The sequence below is a fragment of the Eulemur rufifrons genome, chromosome 14 (genome assembly GCF_041146395.1).
Source record: "Eulemur rufifrons isolate Redbay chromosome 14, OSU_ERuf_1, whole genome shotgun sequence".
Classification (NCBI taxonomy): Eukaryota; Metazoa; Chordata; class Mammalia; order Primates; family Lemuridae; genus Eulemur; species Eulemur rufifrons.
The window spans coordinates 32,936,415-32,960,476 of NC_090996.1; the positions used below are offsets into that span (position 1 = coordinate 32,936,415).

The 24,062-nt window shown below is 55.5% G+C and overlaps 1 protein-coding gene across 1 annotated transcript in view; it reads right to left on the bottom strand.

Moving 5' to 3' along the window:
- Positions 1–1,935: 1,935 nt before the first annotated feature.
- The window catches only part of SEC14L5 (SEC14 like lipid binding 5), a 32,580-nt gene continuing 10,453 nt past the window's right edge, over positions 1,936–24,062 (bottom strand). Inside the window, exons 2-15 of the mRNA XM_069486191.1 lie at positions 17,968–18,117; positions 17,536–17,667; positions 15,746–15,874; positions 14,967–15,156; positions 13,496–13,608; positions 12,856–13,045; positions 11,448–11,536; positions 11,267–11,337; positions 9,762–9,933; positions 7,650–7,784; positions 6,289–6,423; positions 5,644–5,850; positions 4,192–4,370; positions 1,936–2,047 (exon numbers count right to left, since the gene is read on the bottom strand). Of these exons, the coding sequence (XP_069342292.1) occupies positions 1,936–2,047; positions 4,192–4,370; positions 5,644–5,850; positions 6,289–6,423; positions 7,650–7,784; positions 9,762–9,933; positions 11,267–11,337; positions 11,448–11,536; positions 12,856–13,045; positions 13,496–13,608; positions 14,967–15,156; positions 15,746–15,874; positions 17,536–17,667; positions 17,968–18,117 (2,004 nt within the window). The remainder of the gene's footprint in view (positions 2,048–4,191; positions 4,371–5,643; positions 5,851–6,288; positions 6,424–7,649; positions 7,785–9,761; positions 9,934–11,266; positions 11,338–11,447; positions 11,537–12,855; positions 13,046–13,495; positions 13,609–14,966; positions 15,157–15,745; positions 15,875–17,535; positions 17,668–17,967; positions 18,118–24,062) is intronic.

Below are 24,062 nucleotides of genomic sequence, written 5' to 3' on the forward strand. Positions count from 1 at the left end.
TGGGAAATTGTCTCTGTCTTAGAGATCGTGATCCTGTGGTTATAGGCTTGCGACTGCTGACACCCACCTTTCCCACCAAGTGGAAGAAAGAATGAGGTCAGTACACAGAGATGTGGAGTCAAGAGGCCTGGGTGCAGTTGAGAGGCCTGAGGACATTGGGCTCCTGGATCCAGACATACCTGGAGCAAGATGCACCCTCAGCCATCCCAAATACAGGACCCAGGGAATTCCCTTTGCTGCTAAGCCAGTTTGAGCTGGGTGAAAGCACTCTCAGGAGGGGAACCAAGAGGGTCTGAGGCTCCTCACCCCTGCTGTGGTCACATACCCATCCGTTGGCCCAGTGACTCTGCCAGAGATGACCCCAACTCTAAGCAAAGCTAAGAGACAAGAGTGAAGCTGAGCCTCTTGGGCCCTAGAAAGGAGCCCAGGCCGCAGACGGAGCTAGTTCAGTGAGGTCCCTCATAGGCAGATCATGACGGTGCGTGGTGTGGGCTAGGCACTAGTCCATAGGGGTGGGGACTGGCGTCGCCCCATGTAGGGACACAAAGGTGTTGCCGTCATGCAACAATAGTGGCCCCATTTTGCCAACACTCCCAAATGCCCGAGGGAAGCCAGAAATTCTGATTTCTATGTTAAATGCCCCAATTTTTAAACCACTCTAAAAGGGAAAAAAACCAACACTAAAGGCAGGCCAGACCAGACTTTCAGGCTGCCACTTGGTGACCTCTGACCTGCTGCCTTTTGGGTGGCCCAGGAAAGAAGAAATGTCCTCAGGCCCCTAGAAACCTAGGACTCCCCCATGCAGTCACTGGGGAAAGTCATGGCAGTATGACAGCTGGTTCCAGAATCAGACCTGTCCGAGGGCAGAGACAACAGCTCCACCCCACAGGGGAGTCCTGATGTCACGCTGAGACGCTGGATCCAGCCTTACCAGGAACTCCTGGCCAGTCACATGCGCCCATGAATGGTCATCCTTTTGTGTCTAAGCACCGGGGAGGTAGGTTTCTGTGGCTTACAACCGAAAAAAACTCATAACTAAACAGCTCCCCAGGGGAGATGGGACCTCCAGAGGGGCATACAGACATCCTGAGCCGCTCGGTCGCTGCCTGAAACTTAGCAGAAACCCACCCTCTCGAGTCGGGGGCGTCAAGGTTAGGACCTCCCCCCAAGTGCTGGGGGATTTTCAGTCCCTGGTGGGCGGCTCCCCACAGAGAGCAGGGCCTGAACTCATATAACTGCTCTCCAAGCACATCTTGGGACAGGGGACATTATTATGCAATCAAATGCCAGGCTGAAAGGCTGTCACTGCTGCCTGCCCGGCATCGTTTCCCGCTGCTTCTTGGGGGGACCCCAATATTCTTTGAGCCACCTCCTTGCCCTTCTCAGGTCACGTGGCTGGCTCCAGAGAGGGTCATGTGATCCAGACTGGCCAATCAAAGTACTGTCCCCATCCCAGGTCACAGTGATTGGTCCACGTTGGACACATGACCAACATGGCTGGCCAATCAGTGTTCTCCATTCTCCCCGGCAACTGTGATTGGTTCAGGAATTGACCTGGACCCCCAGCCGGCTAAGAGTCAGTTCTAGGGTGAGGATTGGAACTTTGGGGAGAAAGCAGCTCCCTCATGCAGCCAAGTGGGGGGCCGGGTGCGGGGCGCGAACCAGTGACGGGTCCCAGATCCAAGGGGACCCGAGAGTGGTCGGATAAATGACGCCTTCGCCTTTCCTGACACGAAGCTGGAAGAGCTGGTTCTGCCCTCGCGACCCCGAGAGCCCCGGCCAAGGGCTGGCTCCCTGCCGTCCGCCCCGGACGCCCGACGTTGGCAGCATCCTGGCCCGGGGCTCCGGCCTTCGTGGTCCCAGGCCTCGCGGCAAGCTGGCTTCTCCTCTGGACACTTCCGGACGCGCGGGCTGAGCAGGCTACGCCGGGCCGGGCTATCTGGAGACCAGGGAGCTGCTGTGGGACTGGCCCGAGGAGGAGGCGGAGGTGGCGGCGCTGAGCTGGGAGAAGCCACTGGTGCAGGATTCCAGGCTGGACATGGAGCCCCTGGGGAGGAAGGACACGGCACACGTTACCTTTGGGCCGACACACACAGTGGAAAGCTGTTGGTGCTGCATATGAGGCCCCAGGGCTCGTTCTCAACCGCCCCAGGGCCCCTGGCCAAGGGCCCAGGGAAAAGCAAGTGACGCAATGAGGAGAAATGAAGCGCCACCCATTCCCTGCACCCGGTCTCCCCACACAGAGGCCCAAGGGCATAGCCTGCCACAAACCACTTGGGCTTCCTTGACTTGGGGCCCTAGCATGGCCCAGAGGTCCCCACAGCCTGGGGAGTCCCCAACTCCACGTCCAGCCAGTGTCATCCCCCCTTGCTCTCTGCTCTCAAACCACAGGGGCCCCCTTCCAGCTCCTCTGGCCACTTTTGCATGTGCTGAGCTGGTTCCAAGCTTCAGAGTAGTGCTGTTCACGAGAACTTTCTGTGATGACAGATGTGTCCTATATCTGCACTGTCCAGTGGGACTCTTGAGCACTCGAAATGTGGCCAGTGCCACTGAGTAATTGAATAGTTCATTGTATTTCCTTCTACTTGCTCAGTTAAATTGCTGCAGCTGGCGAGTGCTACCAAAGTGGAAAGTGCAGCGTTAGGGCCTTGCTGCTCAAAGTGTGGTCCTGGGACCAGCAGCACCCAGAGCTTGTTAGAGATGCAGAATCTTGCCCAGCACAGTGGCATGAGCCTGTAGTACCAGCTACTCAGGAGGCTGAGGTGGGAGGATCGTTTGAGCCCAGGAGTTTGTGGCCAGCCTGGGCAACATGGCAAGACTCCATCTTAAAAAAAAAAAAAAAAAAAGAAAGAAAGAAAGAAAGAGGAGATGCAGAAATCCTGCCCTCCCCAGAGCTGCAGAATCAGTGCACCTCCTGGTGACTCGTGTGCACAGCACTTAGATTTCAACTCCACTGTCACTCTCCAGATTCCCCCACCCCCCTTCTCCCACCCGAGGCCAGGCCCTGTCCTGTGCTCTGGGGTAAGTCCCCTAACACCTCCCAGCTGGGTGACCTTGGGCATGGCATCCACTGCTGCCCACACTTATACTCAGGTGTGAGCCTCTGGTCCCCTGCTCCGTGACGGCTCACCCTGTCTGTGTGGTCCCCTCAGGACCCAGCCCAGCACCTGCCCACTCAGGGTGACCAAGTAATAGCCCTTGAATGGATTTTCTCATGAGGCCATTGGAGGGCAGGGCAGCAAGGTCCCCCGACGCTGACCAGACCAGGCAGCTGGTGTGCAGCGTCCAGCCCACCCCTCTGGCCTCCGCAGCCCTCCCGGAGGACCGGTGGCCAAAACATGCCACTTCACGAAGAGTGAATTACCAGCCGCCCAACAAGCTCTGGGGCCCCTCCTTGGATAAAGACTCTGGCCCAGTATTCCTCACACTGGACTGGGATCCCTGGAGCTCTGCCTGGGACTCAGGGTCCAGATTGGCCACCCTCCTGGAGCCTCAACTTTACCCCAGGTAAAGAATTCAAAGTGTTATTCTTAGATGGGAACTAACGCAGGCATGGCACGAAGCAGGATGCAAAATCACATTCATTTTTAAAAGGTGAAATGCAAGGCCTTGAAGAGGTTGCCTGCTCCTCCTCCAGATCCCCCCACCCCCATCATTTCTGCCATCGTGTGCCTGCTGTGCACCCAGGTGGCAGGGGGCCCCCCAGCCATTTTATCCTCACGACAGGCCACGGGGCAGGGGCTCCATTGGCTCCCATTTAAGGGATGGGGCACCCGAGGCTCAGAGGTGAGGCGACTTGCACAGCTCTTAGCCACTGCCCTCCCCTGTCTCTCTGAAAGCAACAGCTTGGGGAGAGTCATCTGTGAGACACCATTCTAGAATATTCTGGAATAATTCTTGACCCTGTGGAATTCTAGGAGTGAGAGGAGTCTTCTCCCCCACCCCAATTGCTCTGATGTGTTGGGCTGCTGTCCGGGGTTTCACTGGGTTTCATTCCGAGTCTGTGACAGTGTCGGCCGCTCTTTCTCATGCTAAGGTCTCTGGAGAGTTCCAGCAGTGCCCATGCGAGGAGGGGAAGTCTGTGTGCTCAGCGTGCCCCTGAAGCCAAGGCCCCAGCCCGAAGGAAGGGGCGCTGCGCAGGGTGGGCGGCCTGGCCCGCAGGGTAGTCCCGGGCCTCCCGGCGCCTCCTACCTGAAGTCCTCAGATGCAAGCACCTCGCAGTAGTACAGCAGTTTGCACTTGGGGCCGGGACTGTGCAGGGCCGTCAGGACATCGTCCACGCCCGGGAGGCTGCAGGCCACGCTGCCAGGGGGGCTGTGCATCTGCCACTGGAGCAGGTAGACCCCAGGCCACCGGGTCACGTGGGAGCCCTGAAACACAGCAGCCATGCCCTGAGGCCCCTGCCCTCCTGGGGACAGGAGGATGGACTGAGCCTTCATGGGCTCCCTGTCACCAGGCCTGGAGAGTGGGGCCCTCCTCCCTCTGTCCTTTTGCCAATCCACCAGCAAATCCTCTTTGAGGGCCTCCCGAGGTCATCCTTGCTGTCCCCACCTGCCCCCACCCCAAGACAGCCCTGGGACCAGAGCCTCTCTCTTAAGCTGGAGGGAGGCGAGGCCTGGGGTGGGGGTGCAGCTGCAGGCCGGCACAGGTGAGAAACACCTGGATTTCGTGCGGCTTTTGTTCTGAGATTTGGAGAGGGATTGGGGCAGGGAGCTCACAGGTGTTAGAGTTTGCTGAGCGGTGGTGGAGAGTGGGAAAGGGAGGCGTAGGTTGTTATAAGAGCAACTCTGAGGCAGGGTTGAGATGTTCAGTGAGAGCCAGCCTTCTGCTCCGCCCCCCTCGGAACCTGCCACGAGAGCTGCGGTGCTCGCCAGGGCTTGTGCAGGTGACTGTGTGTGTCCTGTGTGTATCTCTGGGGGCAGGGGGTGATGTTCCATCCACAACACTGGTGCCAGCTGGGGGGCTCGTATTCCAGTCAGTTATACGTCCCGCTTCTGTTCCAGACCTACAGAGTCTGCATCAGACATCTGCCCACTGACCCCAGGACACTGGCACCTCCCCTCCCATGCAACTGACTTCCTGCCGCTGCCCAGCACTCGCCCTGCCCCCACCCCCTGCCGCCTTCTCCCCGCTGCTTCCACTTTGTTCTTGCTGTTCCTTCACCTGGAACATCATCGCCCCTCCCCCCCTTCAGGATCCAGCCACTCCTCAAGGTCTTCCATGTTGAAGCCCCTTCAAGTCGTGCAGAGAACTTGGACTTCCAATTCCAACACCCTTGTCCTCTCTGCATGAGCATGAGTTAATGTAGTGGGTTGTATAGCGCCCCCCCAAAATTCATGTCTAACCAGAACCTCAGAATATGACCTTATTTGGAAAGAGAGCCTTTGCAGTTAAGGATTTAGAGGGCTGGTGTCCTTCCAAGAGAAAGGACAGGGAGATCTGAGACACAGAAGGGAGACAGAGGTGCCAGCCCTGTAGCACAGGAGCAGAGACTGCAGTGATGCGTCTACAGCCCAAGGAATGCCCAGACACCGTGTGACTTTCCCGCTGTCCTGCAGAGTCCTGAGGCTGGGGACCATGTCTGGCACACAGTAGACCCTCAGTCCTGCTCGATGAGTGAATGTATGATCCCAAGACGCGAACCTGGATGCTCTCCCCCTCCCGGCAGACGAGGGGCGCCTCCACGCGGCTGTAATCCCTGCCAAGGACCCAGCCTCTGTCGATCAGCTGCTCCCGGGGGCCTGGCTTGGGCATCTGCCTGGTGTGGTACAGGCTGAACACCACGTCCCCTCGCAGGATGTCGAAGTCCCAGGTGATGACTGACTCTCCTTCCAGAATCTCCACCGCGACCTGCTTGGAGACAGGTACGGTCTGAGGGTCCCAGCCGAGAGGGTTGTGCTGGCATGGGGACAACGGCGGCAGGGATCTCCTCTGCTGGGCCACATGCTCATGCTCTGCCACGTGGAGGGTGGGCTGCTAAGGCCCCCAGCGGCCCCCTTGTCTGAGAGCTGCCCTGGGCAAATGGACCCACCTCTCTCTGAAACGCCTGGGGGTCCCCCCTGGGGTGTGAGGGGCCCCCCTGTGGTGCTCTGCGCATTCCAGAGCTCCCACGCCCACCTGCCTCCCTGGCTGGCATGCTTGTCCTGAGAGCGCACCCTGAGAGCTCGCCCACCCGAGACACATCTCCATCTCGGGCACGAGAACCCTTGCCTCAGGCTGCATTTCGGAGGAACCTGACGTAAGATGACACCCCAGCCCAGTGGGCCCACCCAGGCCAGGCCCCGGCACCTCATGGGGGGCCCCGCGGAGCACGCTGGCCGAGTGGTAGGTCTCGCTCCACTGCCGCAGCTGGTCTGCCTGCTCCTGCTCCTCTTCCGTCAGGTAGAGGGACTTGGGGACCAGCCCTCCTTCAGGGACATTGCACTGTGGGTCAGAGACAAAGGGTGGCAGGTCAGTGCCCGTCGAGGCCTGGCTGGCCTGGCCCATAGAAGGCTGCTCTGTGAGCCCGGAAACAACTTACACAGCCACCCGTTGCTGAGCTGCGCAGTGGGCTTCTGTGACGCCATTTAGACCCCAGAACCACCAACACAACAGGGACAATTATTTCACAGAGAAAGGAAACGGAGGCTCAGAAAAGTCAGGCCACTTGCCCACAATCACACAGCAGCAAGTGGCTGGGCCAGGGCACAAACTGACATTGTCAGCCCCCCAGGCTCATGTCCGTCCATTACCCTGTTGCAGGGCTGACGTCTGGGCTCAGGGGTCCCTCACGCTGCACCCCCACCCCACCACCCCACCCCCGCAGGATGGAGCAGTCTCTCAACTGTCCTCATCTGCAGATTTCCCAAATCAAAGGTGCCCCGGACGGCCAGGCCTTGGGAGGCCCTCTGCCATCGCCAAACAGTGATCTCTGCCCTCATGTCACTTGCTAAACACTAGGATCAACAAGTGAGGTCACTGAGGCGTTCGCCAGTAAGTCACCCTGAGATTGGCAAGCTCATTCCCTAAAAATAAATCCTGCGTGTGACGTATCGCAGCCAGTGGAGGGAACCGGTGAGCCTGGCCAAAGTCCTAGGAAAAGATGTTTTTATCCAGAAACGATGCAAGCTCGCTGTTTGGTACTTTTGTTACAATAGCTCTGCCCACTGATGGCCACATGAGATGACAGAATTGTGACCTAGGCTCCCTGCTGCCTTTTGTTTCACCCCGAGGCAGGCGGTAAAGGGGTCTGGAGGTGGCCTCCCTTCAAGCGGTGGCCAGACCATCCCAGCTGTGTGGCTGTGGGCTGGTCCCTTTGGGTGTACCAGCTCCAGGCCCGGGGCCACCAGGACACGGGAATCACCTCCCCTGCAGCACAGGGCACAAAGTGAGCAGGTGAACTCTCACTGCTGCTCAGCAACACCTTTGGTGGCAATACAGCATGGGAAGCCTTTGACTGGCCTGGTCTTTGGGCTTCCAGAAACTTCTGTCTCACTCACTAGGTTTGAAAGAACCCAGGTAAGGCCCAACCTCAGAGAGGTGTCACCTCTCTTTGAGGCAGCTTCTAAAACAAGCCCTGTCCCCACTGAGCACCAGCACGGCCCTCCCCAGGCAGCGCCCGGCCCAGCAGCCCGGCCTCCCCGGCCCCTGCACTGGCCCGGCTGCCTCACCACGCTCTCTCCCCCCAGGAAGTCGGGGATCAGGTCTTTGTCCAGGTAGTCCACGAGGCCCCCGGGGCCCAGGTAATTGCTGCCGCTGCAGATGAGGAACTTCTGCCGGGTGTTCTCGTTGATGAAGGGGCTGATCTGAAACACAGGAGGGAAGGCAAGCTGGGGTGGATTCTGCATGGAGATGTAACTCTTACGACATGGACCTAATCACTTAATCGTGGACAGGGACATGACATGGACGTGGATATGACGTGGACTCAATCACTCGACAGTGATTCGGTGGCTCTTGGTGCATTCGCCACGTTGTGCAACCACCACCTCTATCCCAGACACGTGCTTCACCCCAAAGGGAAACCCACACCCACTCCAGTCACCCTTTCCCCTCCCCCACCCCTGGCAGCCGCTGATCTGCTGGAAGTGAACCCTGTTTCCAGATGGGCCCCGGCGGGCTGACTCACCCCCACCCCACCTGGTGCACATCTTCCTAGGAAATCTCCAAGCAGCACATGAACTCGTGTTGCTGGAGATCAGGACAGTTGGGGATAAAAAGCGTCAGAAGCAGCTCCTGCTCCCCACCCCCACCCGTATGGAGCCTTCACGCACCCACAGAGGCCAGAGAACTTTCTGCCCCCTAAGCACATCCATGCCCTTCTCTGCTCACAATCCTCTGTGGCTCCCTACTGCCCCAGGACAAGGGCCCATCTTCACCACCGGCTGGACTCCCAGCCTCCCCTGGCACCACAGTCCCCTCTGCTCCTGCCTGCTCAGGCCACCCTGGACTGTCCTTTCAATTCCCCCAAAGCATCAAGCTGGGTCCTGTCTCCAGGCTGTGCAGTCTGCCTGCCACACCTTCCTCCTGCTGCTCCTTCCTCAGGTCTCAGCCTCACGTCACCTCCTCGGGAGGCCCTCTGTTCCCCAATCTAAATATGCCCCTGCACCATCCCCCGCCTGACTCAGCCCCTCTGAGAGTCCTGACATCCTCATGTCCTTGTCACAGAGAATCCTGATGCTTTTACTTGGGGGGCCTACCTGGTTCATCCCCCTCCCCCACCCTGTGACATGGGGTGTTGGGGACCCAGTGGCTGGTTCACTCTAAACTCCAGGACTTGGACATGCGCCTGGCACATAGTAGGTGCTTAGCAAAACACCGATTGGCTAATTTAACTTGACCGCCTGGCTTTTCATGCCTTCTCCAACCCCAGGCAATGCGCGATCACGGCAGATTCGGGATCTGCAGGCCGGGGGTGGAGGGGCCTGCTCAGCCCTGTTCTGCAGCAAGGCCCTGGGGCAGAGGTGTCCAGCTGCAAGTGACAACGTGTCAGCGGGCTGTAAAGCTGCTTTCGAGCATCAAGACTAACCTATTTGGAACAGAAGGCAACAGTCAAAATGGTGTTGTCAATAGTTAAAGGAGCCGTCACTTTGCGAACCTCTTATTTCAGGGGTGTGTGTGTGCCGGGTTGAATACAAAGTGTATTTCATACTGTGGGTTGTGGGCAGAAAGTTTTAAAAGCCCCACAGGACAGGGTCCAAACGCTCCTCGGAACCAGCTCTCGGGAGTCCCAGGGACACGGCCCGATTCTGAGTGTGACTGTCACGTCAGAGAAAGAGAACAATGGGAAGACACACACTGGTCCATCCTGCAGTGGAACATCATTCAGCCACGAGAAGGAATGAAGACACACAGGCTACAACCGGGTGGACCTCGAGGAGCTTGTTCTCAGTGACAAGAGCCAGACACAAGAGGCCACACGTCGTATGATTCCACTTTGGTGAAATGTCCACAACAGGCAAATGCACAGATGTGGAAGGAGACTGGTGGCCGCCTGGAGACGGGGGTAGCGGGGAGGGACTGCTCATGGGCCGGGGGTTCCCTGGGGGTGATGGAAATGTTCTGGAATTAGATAGCGGTGGCCGTTGCAGAACTGTGAATATACCAAACAACGCTGAATTCTGTGCTTTAAAAGATGTTTACGGTAGATGAGTTACATCTCAATAAAGCCAGGTAGCTGTGAGCTCGCTCTCACAGGAGAACCAGGCAGCTCACGGAGGGAACCTCCCGCCGCAGCCTCCCCGAGTGGGGTCCAGGGCTCAGGCTCAGGCTGTGGCTCTTACCAGCGTCCAGAGCACGGGGAAGACTCGGGGGGCCCGCACGATGAGCAGCCGGCCCAGCGTCTCGGGGTAGTTGTCCTGGACCACCTCGATCATGCGCAGCAGCGCCTTCACGCCCGGCCGCCACAGGTGCCGCATGTTCAGACCCTCCAGGTCCAGCAGGCAGGTCCAGGAGCTGCGGCAGAGACGGTCCCTGCTCCACCTGGCTCTGCCACCTCCCAGGGCCCCCAGCACCCTCTGCAGGGACGGACAGGGAGGCTCAGTGACTCATAGCTGGGAGCAGACGGGGCCACAGGACACTCCCGTGGATCAGAGGTTCAGAGCGTCGACTCCAAGGCCCAGCACCTGAACTGGAGTCTCCCCTGGCACCCTGAGAGCCGTGTGACAGGGCCACCAACCTAGCCTTCCTCAGGACAGTGGCGAGGTCAGTATTAGTCCCTATCTCGAGCAACTGTTGTTGGGGTTAGGTGAGATGGTGTATGGAAAGGTCTCCACAAGGACGGCACACAGCAGGCACTCAATTAAAGCTAGTTATTGTTAATTGTTGAAAAGGTGCTAACTACTAAATAGAGCATGGGAACTAAGAGCATCTACCCCGCAGCCAGATGGCCCAGGTTCAGATCCCAGCCCTGCCACTTGCTGTGGGGCCTTGGCCAAGTTCTTGACCTCTCTGTGCCTCCATTTCATTACTATTAATTCATTAGGAAAATGACCGTGCTATGCAGTGGCTGGTCCTGGGAGCCTCTGCATCCCAGATTGGTTCCCTCACACCTGCACACACCTCTGCAAGGACTCCCTGCATGACACCCCCTCATCTAAACCATCCGGGGTCAATTCTTCCGGCCACGACCTTGATTGATCGATCCCCACCCCACCCCAACAGGTTTCCTTAGGAAATCTCCAGACGGCAAAGGAACTTACTTTTCACCAAGATCAGGATATTTGGGGATAAAAAGCTTGAGCATCGGTCCTGACCGTCCCTGTCTCTTTGGGCTGCTGGGAGGATGACATGGATCAAGGTGCTAAGAGGAGCACCTGCTGCGTCCACAGTAAGTACTATATGCGTGTTTGCATTCTTTGTAGCACTTACTGTTTTTGGTAATCCCTTAAAAAGCCACTTTACAGAAGAAGGAAGCTGCAGCCCAGAGGGGTTCACTGCCTTTGGGGTGATGCTCTGGGAAACTCAGCTCAGGGACAGGAATTGGGGGAGCGAGAGGAGGACAGTAGGTTACGGGACGTGATCCCGCGAGGCTGGTCTGCCCTGGGGACGGAGTCAGGGTAGAACCTGGGGCGGGAGAGCTGGTGTCAAAGAGCAAAGTCGAGGAGGCTGTCGGGGCTGGGGGGTAAAGTCCTCAAGCCTGAAGCCAGACAGGACCAGGTTCTGCCCTGTCTCCCCACCCATAAAGCATTACAGGTGACGGTTACAGGTGAGGACCCTGATTAGAGCACCTAGCACAGTGCACGTGCGCAGTGCCCGTCGGCTGTCTGTTATTTAGGGGGGTTCTTGCCTGATGGGACGGCCAAACTGCCTTGTGTTCCCCTCACACCTCTTCTGTCCTTCCTCGTTGACGGAAAGAACCTGGGAGGGAGACACGGAGCTGCCAAAGGTCCACCTCGCTGCTCCACGGGCCGGCAGCCCTTCCCAGGCCCCGCCCGGCCGGGGGTGCAGGCCGCGGGGCCCCGACTCACGTGCCGCAGCAGCGCCTCCTCTCCCACGGCCTTCATCAAGCCCTTGGTGTCCATCTGGCCCAGGCGGAGGATGTAGAGGGGGCGGCCGTCTTCGCGGATGGGGCCAAAGAGAAGAGACTGTTATTTACGGGGCAGCTGATGGGGGGGGACAGGTCAGAGCCACAGGTGAGAGCTTCACCCCTCAGGCTGTAGCTCACTAGGGACCCACCAGTCCCTGCAGCCGCCAGCGCCGTCACTCACGCCAGATGGAGTGTGACAAGCACAGGTATTTTCTCCATAAGGCGTATCCTGCCTTCTCCCACTCAGGCACCCTCAGCGACACTATTCTTGGGGCCATTTTAAACAGCAAAAGCACCCAAAAAAGGCACAAAAATGTTAAAACGTGGCACTAATGAGGCCACAAAAAGGATACCCGTTTGCAGTACGAGAGTTGAAACTAGGAGGCAGAAAGTCGCCTTGCTCTGCCCCAGCAGAGAACGTGCACGTCGGGTGACTCGACTTCTTCACTACTCTCCGTGTGTCTGGGAGACATTGCGAAAGCTCCGTGAATATTGACTGGGGGTGACAAGTAAATTTCAGCACCCAGGAGTTCGCAAATACGGAATTCATAAACAAGGAGGATCAGCCGTGTGTCAGAAGGACCCATGACAGCGGAACCTTCAGCATAGCACTTACCCTAACCAATAACTGGGAATTTTTACATAAATGACATTTTTTAAAAATTGGCATTGGCTTCAGTGGTAGTTTAATTTAAAAATCTGGAAAAGATATGTGTAGTGGGTGGAATAGTGCCCCCAAAAACTCATGCCCGCTGGAACTTGAAGTGGGACCCCACTTGGAAACGGCCTGTGTCAAGACCAAATCACACTGAGGTTGAGCCCTAATTCCAATGACCCGGGGTCCTTATGAGAAGAGAAGAGGGCACAGAGTCACCCAGAGAAAGATGTGGTGACAGAGGCAGACACTGACGCTACCACAAGCCAAGGCACCCCCGGGCTACCGGAAGGTGGACACAGTGGGAATGATTCTCCCCCTAGAGCCTTCGGAGCGAGCTGACACCTTGATTTCAGACTTTCGGCCTCCAGGACTGTGAGAGAATAAATTTCCGTTGTTTTAAGCCACGAAGTTTGTGGCAACTTGTTATGGCGGCTCCAGGAAATACAATATACGTGTAGCCACTGCGTATGTGACTGCAGTGACCTGTTGGTGGGGGCTCACCCACCCCTCCCGGCAGGGACGTGTGTCCTCCTCAAGCCCGGAAGTCTATGCCGGCTCTACCTCCTTCCAGATGCCCAGAGCGTCAAAAGGAAATGTAATAAGGTGTTAGCATGAAGCAGCTCATTTAAAGTGCACTTGGCAGTGACCACAGTGTGCTCTATCTGCGCAACACGGAGGTGGCGGCGCGCACCCGTGTCCTGGTAATGCCAGCCTCCTGCGTAGAACTCCTCCAGGAGGGCAGGGGGCCGCCAGGTCTGAAGGAGGAGATCCGCCTGCTGCTGCTTCCGCCAGCTCAGGGACTGGCACAGCATCTCCCGGGCCTTGTCCACGTGGAAGTCACGGGCCCGCAGGAACCGAAGGATGTGCTCATCTTTGGGGATCTGAGAGACGAAGAAGGAAAAAGCCACAGAAGGGTGTCCCCTAGCCCCGCAGACAAACCACAGAGAACGAGCCTCCTATACCTCGTCTGCAAAACATTTAGCTCGGAACAGGGCCACATTCTCCCTCAACCACAAAGCAGAGACAGCCACGGGTGGACAGTGGTGAATATCTGTGCACTGTGGCCGCCTAACATCCCTGCCTCCTTGTGCCAGGAATAGCTTCTTTCTTTCGGGGAATGGCTCCTCCTCCGCGCTCCCCAGCGTGCTCATCTTGCAAAACCAGCCCCACAAAGAGCTGCCTCTCCTGAGCGCGCACTCCGAGCTGGACTGCACAGACTTACTTTGTATCTCACCTTTTCTCCTCCCCCTCCCCCATGCCCCCCGCCGTGCCTGAGGCTGAGTACCTGCCACCCACCTATGTGATCCAGGGGGCCCCACCCCTGCACCCACCTTGCCTTTGTGGGTCTCCTGTAGCCAGCGCCGAAGCTGGATCAGGCAGCTCTCCTGCATGGGCGTGAGGTGGCCCAGGCACCTCTCTATGTAGTCCGCGTCCAGCTTGTCCCCTTGGAGGAGGAGCAGGGGTGGCATCAGGACCAGAGGAGACGCCGCACGCCTCCTAACTATGTGGCCTGCCCCTTCTAGAACCCTCCCTCGCTCACTGGCCGCCCCAGCTCTGAAACGTGGTTCCAAGCCAGGCTGTGGCCTCCGCAACAGGAATATGGACAAAGGACAAGAATAGGGATTCAACTAAAAAGGAAAACAGAGTCACTAAGCATGAAAATATAATGTTTGACCTTACTCATGATGAAAGAACTGATCACCACTCTGCCAGTGATCACTCTTACTGCCTGTCCAAAGTGAACTGTTTAGGAAGAGTCTCGCGGGAGCTGGGGTGAAGTCAGGAATAGGCAGTTACACGCTTTCAGTGGGAACACTGATCAGCACAACCTCCTTGGGGGTCTAACTGGTGAATCCAACAAAATTGTAGTTGCATATAACCTTCTACCCAGCAATCCCACTTTTAAAATTTTATGCTATGTACATACTCCTACAAATTTTTAAAACATCCTATTACAAAAATGTACCACACTATTTGCATTTTTGAAAAACTGAAGCAACCTAAATTTCCATCAATAGAGGACTCGCTAAATAGACTAGTAATTAAACATAATCAATAAATAACAAATAAACCAGGTGTGGTGGCTCATACCTGTAGTCCCAGATACTCGGGAGACTGAGGCAGGAGGATCGCTTGAGCCCAGGAGTTCAAGTCCAGCCTGGGCAACACAGCAAGACCCAGTCTCTAAATAATAATAATAAATGTTTATGAATAAATAAGTTGTGGTGCAACCACACATATCATAGAGTATCAAAAGAAGACATACTCACTTATACAGAAAGTTGTTCAAGCAACATTAGTAAGTGAAAAAAAGCAAACTATGAAATAGAATGTCCAATATGTTCTCATTTGTCCGACGTAAGGCGTACTGCGTGTGTGCATGTGCACAGCTGTGTGAGTATACGTATGTAATATTACATACGTGTATAAGCCTAGACAGCTTCAGAGAATATAAAGACAGAACTACTGTAGCCTCCGGGGAGAGGAAAGGAATCTTAACTCCTTACCTCTTCCAAGCAGTTTGAGTGTTTTTCCTACCATGATCATGCATTACTCATATAATTAAACATAGTTGTAAAACCAGAGGAAAAGGCAGTGTCAAGATACCAGAGATCAATTTCTGATCTGGCTCCTGGACCGGAATGGGGAGAGGGAGAGGCCGCGAGCAGAGGCAGGAGGCTGAGTCACTCCGAGGCCCAGCCCCAGCCCCCAGAGGACCGAGGCAGACCGCCCCCACCCAGGGAGCAAGACAGCCTGCAGCAGGCTCCCCAGGGCGCAGTGACCTCGGGGGCAGTGACCTACCATCCGAACGGACCATCTCCAGAGCAGGGCCCGGGGCACTGCTGGGCCTGTCGGCCTCCAGGGAGCCAGGGTCCTGCCCAGCCTGGCCGCAGGCGTCCTCCTCCCGGCCCGGGGCCGGCGTCCAGCGGGGGATGTGAGAGGTGCCCTGGGAGGTGAGCTCGTTCAGGTAATGCTCTATCACCTCCTTCCCCTGGAAGCCAGAGAGACCCAGGACAGTGGGGGTCACCACAACAGCCAGGAAGTCCGCCCCACCTCGCCCTGGTTCCAGCCCTGACACGTGGCGACTGAGCAGCTGAACGTGGCCCGTCCGAATGGAGAGAAGCTCCGAGTGTCGCTGCCCACCTATTTCCAAACGCAGTGTAAAACGACGAACGTGAATAGCTCAGCAATATGTTTTATATCGATGACACATTAGATAAAATATATTATCAAAATTAATTTTGCCTGTTTCATTACATGAACAGGCTTTTACTTCAGCAATGGATCTGAGGTCTTTAAAACAAACATGACCATTTTAACCAAGAAAAAGCACCACAGAATGTCCCTCTTCTATCCAGAGAATTCATTCACTAGACACTGCTGGACATCTTGGGGTTGGGGAGAACAATGATGAGGGCGCCCCCATTACAGATCAGTGACTTTCCACCCATTATTTCACGTGATTTGGTCACTACTAGAATACCCATTTTGCAGACGGGAAGACTGAGGCCCCGGCAGGTTCTTGCTGGATGTCACGAGATGCCAGGTGGCAGAGCGGGTCCTCCGCGGGACTAACGTACCCTCTTGATGTTGGCGGTGTACTGCTTCATGGCGATCTTCTCCAAGGCACTTTCAAAGCCAAAGAAGGACCGGATGTCCAGTGAGGCAGACTGCTCAAAGCAAGTCCAGTCTTCATTCTCAGGGTGGACCTGAACGCCAGGCAGGGATGATGCCAGGGTGTTAGGGTTAGGGTTAGGTTAGGGGCCACCATGCCCCCCGCAGGGACTCTACCAAGCCCGAGATGGACAGTATGTCACAGCCTGGCAGTACTGTCGGGGACAGCAGACCAAGGGGGCCCCACCCAGGGAACAGTGTGGATCTGATATCTGCACCCCTGCCCCTTAAATTCTATATGTCTACATGGAAAACTACATTAATATATAAATGCATATGTTTAGTACATCATTTATATAATATATAACACATATTAATATCATAAATGTTAGATGTATATTTTTAAATAGTTATATTTTTATATAAAGATATGTATTACATATTCTTATATATCAATAGATATCAGGGGAAAAATCCGTGGGCAGAAACATCACCAGGAGTCTGTTAAATATGCAGATTCCTGGGCCCACCCTGGCCACTTCTGACCGAGCAGGTCCAGGCTGGCGCCGGGGATCTGCATTTCACAGGCAGCCTCAGTGCTGCTGGCGCAGCCGTGGGCGGGACTCGCTCTGAGAACCCCACACTGGAAGGAGTGTGAAGGCAACTGCTGCCCACGCCTCCCCGCGGACGGGAACATCCTGAGCCAGTTTCCAGGATGGCCCCAGAGGAGCTGGAGGCGGGCAATGAAAACGGGCACCCCAGCCATTTCTAATGGCCCACAATTGCTGTACCAGAGTTATCGTCGTGCAAACCACCCGACAAGGCAGGAGCTGCTACCATCTCCATTTTAGGATGTGAATGGTGTGGCCCAGGGAGGGGAAGTGACTTGTCCCGTGTCACTCAGCAAGACAGTGGCAGAACTGGGTTGCATTGGGCAAATGCCTTCCAGACTCCTGGCTCATCCCCCTCAGTCTTCACCCATGCTGTTCCCGCCCCCAGAACTCTGTTCCCAGCCCTTCTAGGGCGGGTCCTCCCACCCCTGGGCTCTCAGCTTCAGCGGCACCTCCTCAGGAAGCACTCCTTCCACTCACGCCCCAGTTCTGTCTGCCGGAGCCCTTCCGAGCTCTGTGACAAATACACACACATTCATTTGCTTTTCTCCTCTGTGTCTCCCTGGCGAATGGCAGCTCCGTGAGGGCAGCGGCCAGGCAGATGGGTCTGCCGCTGGGTGCCCAGCGCTTGGCTGGGTGCTGACACATGATAGGTGCTCAATCATATGGACCAGAGAATCATCATGATCGTTAATTATATAAAAGGTAGCACTTATAAAGGACTTAGTATGTGCCAGGCCCTGGCCTACAGGGTTTGGATAGTGTATTGTACTTCATTTAATCCTCACCACAACCTATGCCGTAGGCACGATTATTAACGGCATTTTACAGATGAGGAAACTGAGGCACAGTTTCCTGAAAGAAAGAAGGCAAGGAGAGAGAGAAAACGGAGGAAGGGGTGCCAGATTTAGCAGATAAAATACAGGATGCCAATCACATTTGAATTTTGGATGAACAACGAATAATATATTTCCAAGAAATATTTGAGAAATATTTATAGTAAAAAAAGTATCTGCTGTTTACTGGAAGTGCACAGGCAGGGGGCACTCTGCATGCTCCCTGACGCGGCCCAGGGCGGGACAGCGGGGCTGGGTGCAGGGGTCCCGGCGGGGGGAGGGTCCCCGCGGGGAGGGTCCCGGGCTCACCGTGTAGCTGCAGTTCTCGTGGACCACCACGCGGCTGGCGAAGGTCTCATTGTGCGCTTCGATGAGGAGCGTCCTGTCCTTCCAGTTCAAGACGTTTCTCTGCACGAAGACCACGTGCTCCACACCTGCGATCTGCGCGGGAGGGGCGGGGGGCGAGTCCCGAGGGCCACCCAGACACCCCTGGCCAGGGGCCACGGATCCCTCTCCCCGCCGCCCACCCAAAGCCGGCTCTAACCCCCTGGGACCCCACTCGGTTCCCCCCAGTGCCCTGGCCCTCGCGCCTCCGCAACCAGGCTCCCCCCTCACCGGGAACCCCTGCCGCCCCCACGCACCCCCACGCACCCCCGCCCCACCTCCTGGCCCAGCACCCGGTCCCCAGCTCCTGCGCCTGCGCCCACCCCAGACCTCAGACCCCTGCCCCTGCCCGCCCACCTTCCGCAGCAGCCTCGGGGCGTCCACGCGCAGCCGGCAGCTCCGCTCCACCACGTGCACCGCCCCGTCGGGGCTGCGGGACTCGCGCAAGACCTCGCTGCCCAGGAAGACGGGGATCTGCGGGCAGGTGGGGAAGCGCTTCTCGTAGGCCTGGGGGGCAGAGCCGGAGTGAGCGCGGGGGCGGGGCGGCCAGAGGGTCCCGCTCAGCACAACCTCCACCCCTGCAGGGCTGTCATCTCATTATGAGACTGGGTGTCACAGCCGCAGGGACCCTGCTGTCACTACCAACAATACCTGCATTCAGCACGTCTCAGAGCCAATGTAGGAGGGCCTGAACAACGATGTGGCAAATAATAACACACATAAAATGCTTAGAACTCATAAGAGTTTAGCAAAGCTTCAAGATATAAAATCAATATGCAAAAATCAGTGTTATTTCTACATATTAGCAATAAACAAATCAAAAATCTTAAAAATTCTATTTACAATAACATCAAAAAGAATAAAATATTAATACCCAGGAATACATTTAACTAAGGAAGTTCAAAACTTTGAACACTGTCAAACATTGCTGAAAAAAATTAAAGACCTAAATAAGTGGAAAGGCATCCCATAGGCATGGACCAGAAGATTCAATGTTGTTAAGACGGCAGTATTCCCCCAAACTGGTCTGCAGATTCAATGAATTCTCTACCCACACCTCAGCTGAATTCTTTACAGAAATTGATGGGCTGATCCTAAAATTCATTATGGAAATGCAACAGACCCAAGATGGCCAAAACAATCCTGAAAAAGAACAAAATTGGAGGATTCATATTTCCTGAATTCAGAACTTTACTACACGGCTACGGTAATCAAAACAATGTGGTTGGTACTGGCAGGAAGATGTTAATAGACGTACAGCTCAACAGAATAGAATCGAGCCCAGAAATAAGCCTTCACATTTACCGTCCATTGACTTTTGACAAAGATGTCAAGACAATTCAATGGGGAAAGAACAATGTCTTCAACAAATGGTGCCAGGACAACTGGATGGCCATATATAAAGGAATGACGTAGGACCCCCTACTGCACACCACATACAAACATTCACACAAAACAGACCAAAGACCTAAATATAAAAGTTAAACCTATAAAACTCTTAGAAGAAAACATAGCAGCGAATCTTTATGAACTGGGATCAGGCAACGGTTTCTTACTTATGACACCAACACCACAAACAATGAAAGAAAAAAATAAACTGGACATCATCAAAATTGAAAATTTTTGTGCTTCAAAAGATATCAGCAAGAAAGTGAAAAGGTAACCCAGATAATGGGAGAAAATTTTTGCAAATTATACATACATATGTATGTATAAAATGGAAGGCTCATAGCTAGAATATATAAAGAACTATTAGAATTCAATAATAAAGAGAGAACCCAATTTAAAAATCGGCAGAGGATCTGAATATACATTGCTCCAAGAAAAATATACCAATAGCCAAAAAGCAAGTGAAAAGATGCTCGACATCATTAGTCGCTAGGGAAATGCAAATCAAAACCACAATGAGATACCACTTCACACGCACTAGGATGACTATAAAAACAAAGACAGATAATAACAAGAAACTGGGCCGGGCGGGGTGGCTCACGCCTGTAATCCTAGCACTCTGGGAGGCCAAGGCGGGTGGATCGCTCAAGGTCAGGAGTTCGAGACCAGCCTGAGCAAGAGCGAGACCCCGTCTCTACTAAAAATAGAAAAAAAATTATATGGACAACTAAAAATATATATATAGAAAAATTAGCCGGGCATTGTGGCACATGCCTGTAGTCCCAGCTACTCGGGAGGCTGAGGCAGGAGGATCGCTTGAGCCCAGGAGTTTGAGGTTGCTGTGAGCTAGGCTGACGCCACGGCACTCACTCTAGCCTGGGCAACAAAGTGAGACTCTGTCTCAAAAAATAAATAAATAAATAAATAAAAATAACAAGAAACTGGAACCCCCAGAGCCTACCACAAGAATGTAAAATGGTACAACCACTTTGGAAAATAGTTTGGCAGTTCTTCAAATTGTTAAATGTAGAGTTACCATATGATCCAGCAATTCCACTGCTAAGTATACACCCAAGAAAACATAGGTCCACGCAAAAACCTGTACACAGATGTTTACAGCAAGAGTATTCATAATGGCCAAAAAGTAGAAATAACCCACGTGTCCATCAACTGAGTGGATAAAGAAATTGTGGTCTGTCCCCACAATGGAATATTATTCAGCCTTAAAAAGGAACAAGTGCTGACCCATGCTATATACGACACGATAATAAACCTTGAAAACATTGTGCTAAGTGAAAGAAACCAGACACAAAAGACCCCATGTTGTATGATTCCATCCATCTACATGAATTGTCCAGAATAGGCAAATACAGAGCGACAGAAAGTAGGTCAGTGGTTGCCAGGGGCTGGGGGTGGGAGGAGAGGGCGCCATGAGGCCTAAGGGGTGCAGAGCTTCTCTTCGGGGTAATGAGAATATTCTAAAACTGATTGTGGTGAGGGTTGCACTGTGCTGTGAATGTTCTGAAAGCCATTGAACTGTATACTTTCGTTTTATTTTATTTATTTTCTGAGACACAGTTTTGCTCTGTCACCTCAGCTAAAGTGAGTGCTGTCAATCGTAGCTCACTGCAACCCCAAACTCCTGGGCTCAAGTGATCTTGCTGCCTCAGCCTCCTGAGTAGCTGGGACTACAGGTGTGTGTCACCACAGTGGGCTAATTTTTTCTATTTTTGGTAGAGACAGGGTCTCACTCTTGCTCAGGCTGGTCTTGAACTCCTGAGGTCAAGCGATCCTCCCGCCTCGGCCTCCCAGAGTGTTAGGATTACAGGCGTGAGCCACCGCACCCAGCCAATATTTTAAATGTCTATGTACGCATAATATTAATATTCAGCAGTATGTTCTGTGAGCCACAGCAGGTCTCACCCTGCCTGACGGCACAGACTCCAGCCCCGACCTGGGTGCCCGTCCCAGCTCCACCACTTATGGGCTGGGTGACCTTGGGCAGACTACTTAACCTCTCAGTGCCCTGATGCAGGACAAGGGACGCTGGACTATTTCCTCTGCAGCTTCTCGGTCTCACGCAGCGCGCGGTGAGCTCAGGCGGCTGTTAAGTCAGGCTCCGCAGCCCAATGCAGAGTCCCAGGCCGGGAGGGCTCCCTGAGCCTTGCTGTCCTTGGAGCCACGTAAGCCAGCGTCAGGCTGTGTGCTGGGGATGTGTCCTTCTGCGGGGGCAGAGGGTCCTCCCAGGCCGGGTGCGGGGCAGGGTGAAGGTAGCTGAGAGGTCCCCAAGCCCAGAATTGCACTCGGGGAGGGCAAGAGTCTGTGCCCAGTTCTAGAAGCACCGGGGTCAGCGCCAGGTGGGGGCTTATCCCGGCATCTGTCTTGACCTTCGTTAATCCAGTGGGGTCTGCGCCTACCGCCTGTCGCCTGTCACAGCCCATGTGCCCCGGATTTGGGATCATCGCAAGCTCCCAAAATAGTGCCTAGTGCTGGCATCTGAGGACAGACACCTCCTCCCCTTCCCTCCCGGCTCCTGGGAAGAGAGGTAGGGGGAGGGGAGCCAAGGAAGAAATGGAAAGAGGCCCAGGTGCCCTTGGCGTCACCCCAGGCTGTGCGAGGCCAGCCGGCCCTTCCTCCACCGGGGTCGGGAGGACAGAGCTGCCTCCTGCCATGGTTCGGAGTTGGTCGCTTTGACAAAACACAGCAGCATTAGAATGGGGACCCCCATCACCCCCCTAGTATGCACCATGGGGCTCCCAGGGTCTGGGCTTGGAGAGCTGGCAAGGGCGGCCCCTGAAACTGTGTGCACCCTGCATATCTCAGGCCACCCTGGCCCCTCTTTCCAAGGGTGGTGTTTCCCCCCCGCCCCAGGAGGGAGCTGCAGGCAGAGGCTGGAGCGGGTGGGGGCCTGGCTGGAAGCTCAGCTCCACCTCCTCCCACCCGGCAGGCCCCTCCCCTCGCCCGCCCGCTCCCCGTCTGGAAAATGGGCCTCTCTCTGTCTCTCGCACGCTTGTCTCTCCAGTATCTCACATAGAGAAAAGTAAGAGACCAGGATTTTTACACTCCAGGCGACAGGGCTGAAATGGCGGCACAGCGCACGTACATTTGCCAGGCCCGGAAGCTCCCTCCTGGCCCTGTCTGAGCGCGGATCCGACGCGGGAGGGAGCCGAGGACCTGGTGCGGGCTCCGCCTCCGTGGCGGGCTGAGGGATGCTGGCATGGAAGGAAAGGTGTGCACGTTTCAGACGTGGCCAGGCCCAGTCCCAGCCTCTGCCACTTTCTAAGTGGGTGTCCTTGGGCAAGTCACTTGCCCTCTGTGAGCCTCTGTTTGGTCATCTGTAAAATGGGGTGCCAGTGAGGATGTTGCCGGACGGAGTCTCAAAGCTGTTAGCACTGCCTGTCTTGACAGCGTTCCACCCAGCTGTGTGCTTCCTCTCACTTAGTCCCATGGGTGGTGTCCTCACATGACAAATGACGAGCCCAGAGCCCAGAGAGGCTCAGTAAGTTACCCAAGGTCACACAGCATGGAGGGGTGCGCCTGGATTTGGATCCTAGCTGGGTGGCGCCCCTGCTCCCTCCGGGAGCCCCCAGCTTAGCAGCCGGGCTTGTTCTCATGAGCGGCTCAGAAACAGAGCTGGCATTGTCCCCAGGGCAGTGCAGTCACAGCTCCTTTTTCCACCCTCAGTCCTTCAATCCTGCCAGGCAGCGGCCACACCACCCCTGACCCTCCCCCCTTCCTCCCGACTGTTCAGTCTCCCGTTCCCGGATGGAATGCGTTGAGGGAGGGATGTACTCAGAACAGGCCTGATGTCCAGAATAAAGCCCGCGCTCCTCACTGTGGCCCCCAGGCCCAGGTCCTTGTGATCCGCCCCACCAGCCCACCGCCCCAGCCCCCTCTGCCTGCTCCAGCCACAGGGCCTTTGCACGTGCTATTCCCGGTGCTTGGACTGCTAATCAATTCTCCTGACAGTGGAGGGTGTGGGAGGCAGCAGTCACTGGGGCTTCCTGGAGGGGTAGGACCTGGATTGGGACTAAGGAGATGCTTGGGCTTCAGGGCCTCATCCACGCTGGTCCCTCTTCCTGGGACACCCTCCCAGCCCCTGCTCTGCACGACGGCCCTGTTGTCCACCCTGTAGCCTGTCCATTTCCTTGGCAGTGCCTATCATACCTTGTGACCAGAGACCTGCTTGCATGTGGTGTGTGCCAGGCCTGGCCCGTGAAGGAGGACCGCGTGCCCTCCCCAAGCACAACCTCATACATGCTCCCGGCTCCCGTCCTCCGCACACCCTAGGGGCTAAGAAAGACATGCCAACCAAGGAAGAAGGAAATAATATGTACTTGCTGTGGCCCAGAGAGCCCCGAGACAGGTGTCAGGGAGGGCATGACGGGGCACGGGCTCTGCACGGCAGCCAATCAGGGGCCAGGGCTCCCCAGACTCACTTCCTGTCCTAACAAACCTCTGTCAGAACAGCTTGATCTGGAGCCCCCAGATAACAGGCATAGGGAGGGGACAGTCAGCTTGGGCATAACTTGCCCCGACTGCACTGCCCTCTCACAGTGACCAGGGGCTGCTCCAATGACAGAGCCTCACGTATTGGGGGGACCCCGGAGCTCAGGCATTGGGGGACCCTAGTATTGGGGGGCCCCAGAGCTCAGGCTCCGTCTCGAAGGTGTCCATCCCAGAGCCAGTTGTCCATGACCCAGAGGTGCCGGGGAGCACCAGAGGAGGCGTGGGGACAGTTTTCAGCTGCCAAAGCCTCATCACTGTTGTGGCTGAGAGTGACAGCCATGCACACACCGGGCTCGCAGTGTCCCCTGCCCTGTTCCAACCTCTCTGCGTTACATCCTCTGCCGCCACAAGAAAGTGATAGTACGTACCCTCCCCGAGTGACAGATGGAGAAACCGAAGATCAGAGAGGCTAAGTCACTCACCCAGTCACACAGCTGTGAGGAGCCAAGCTAGGATGTGACCCCCTGGCGGTCAGACCATGGGGTTTGGACATCATGTTGCTCTGGAACCAAATGGTGCCCTGATCGCTGGAGGACAGTCTTGTACCCATGTCC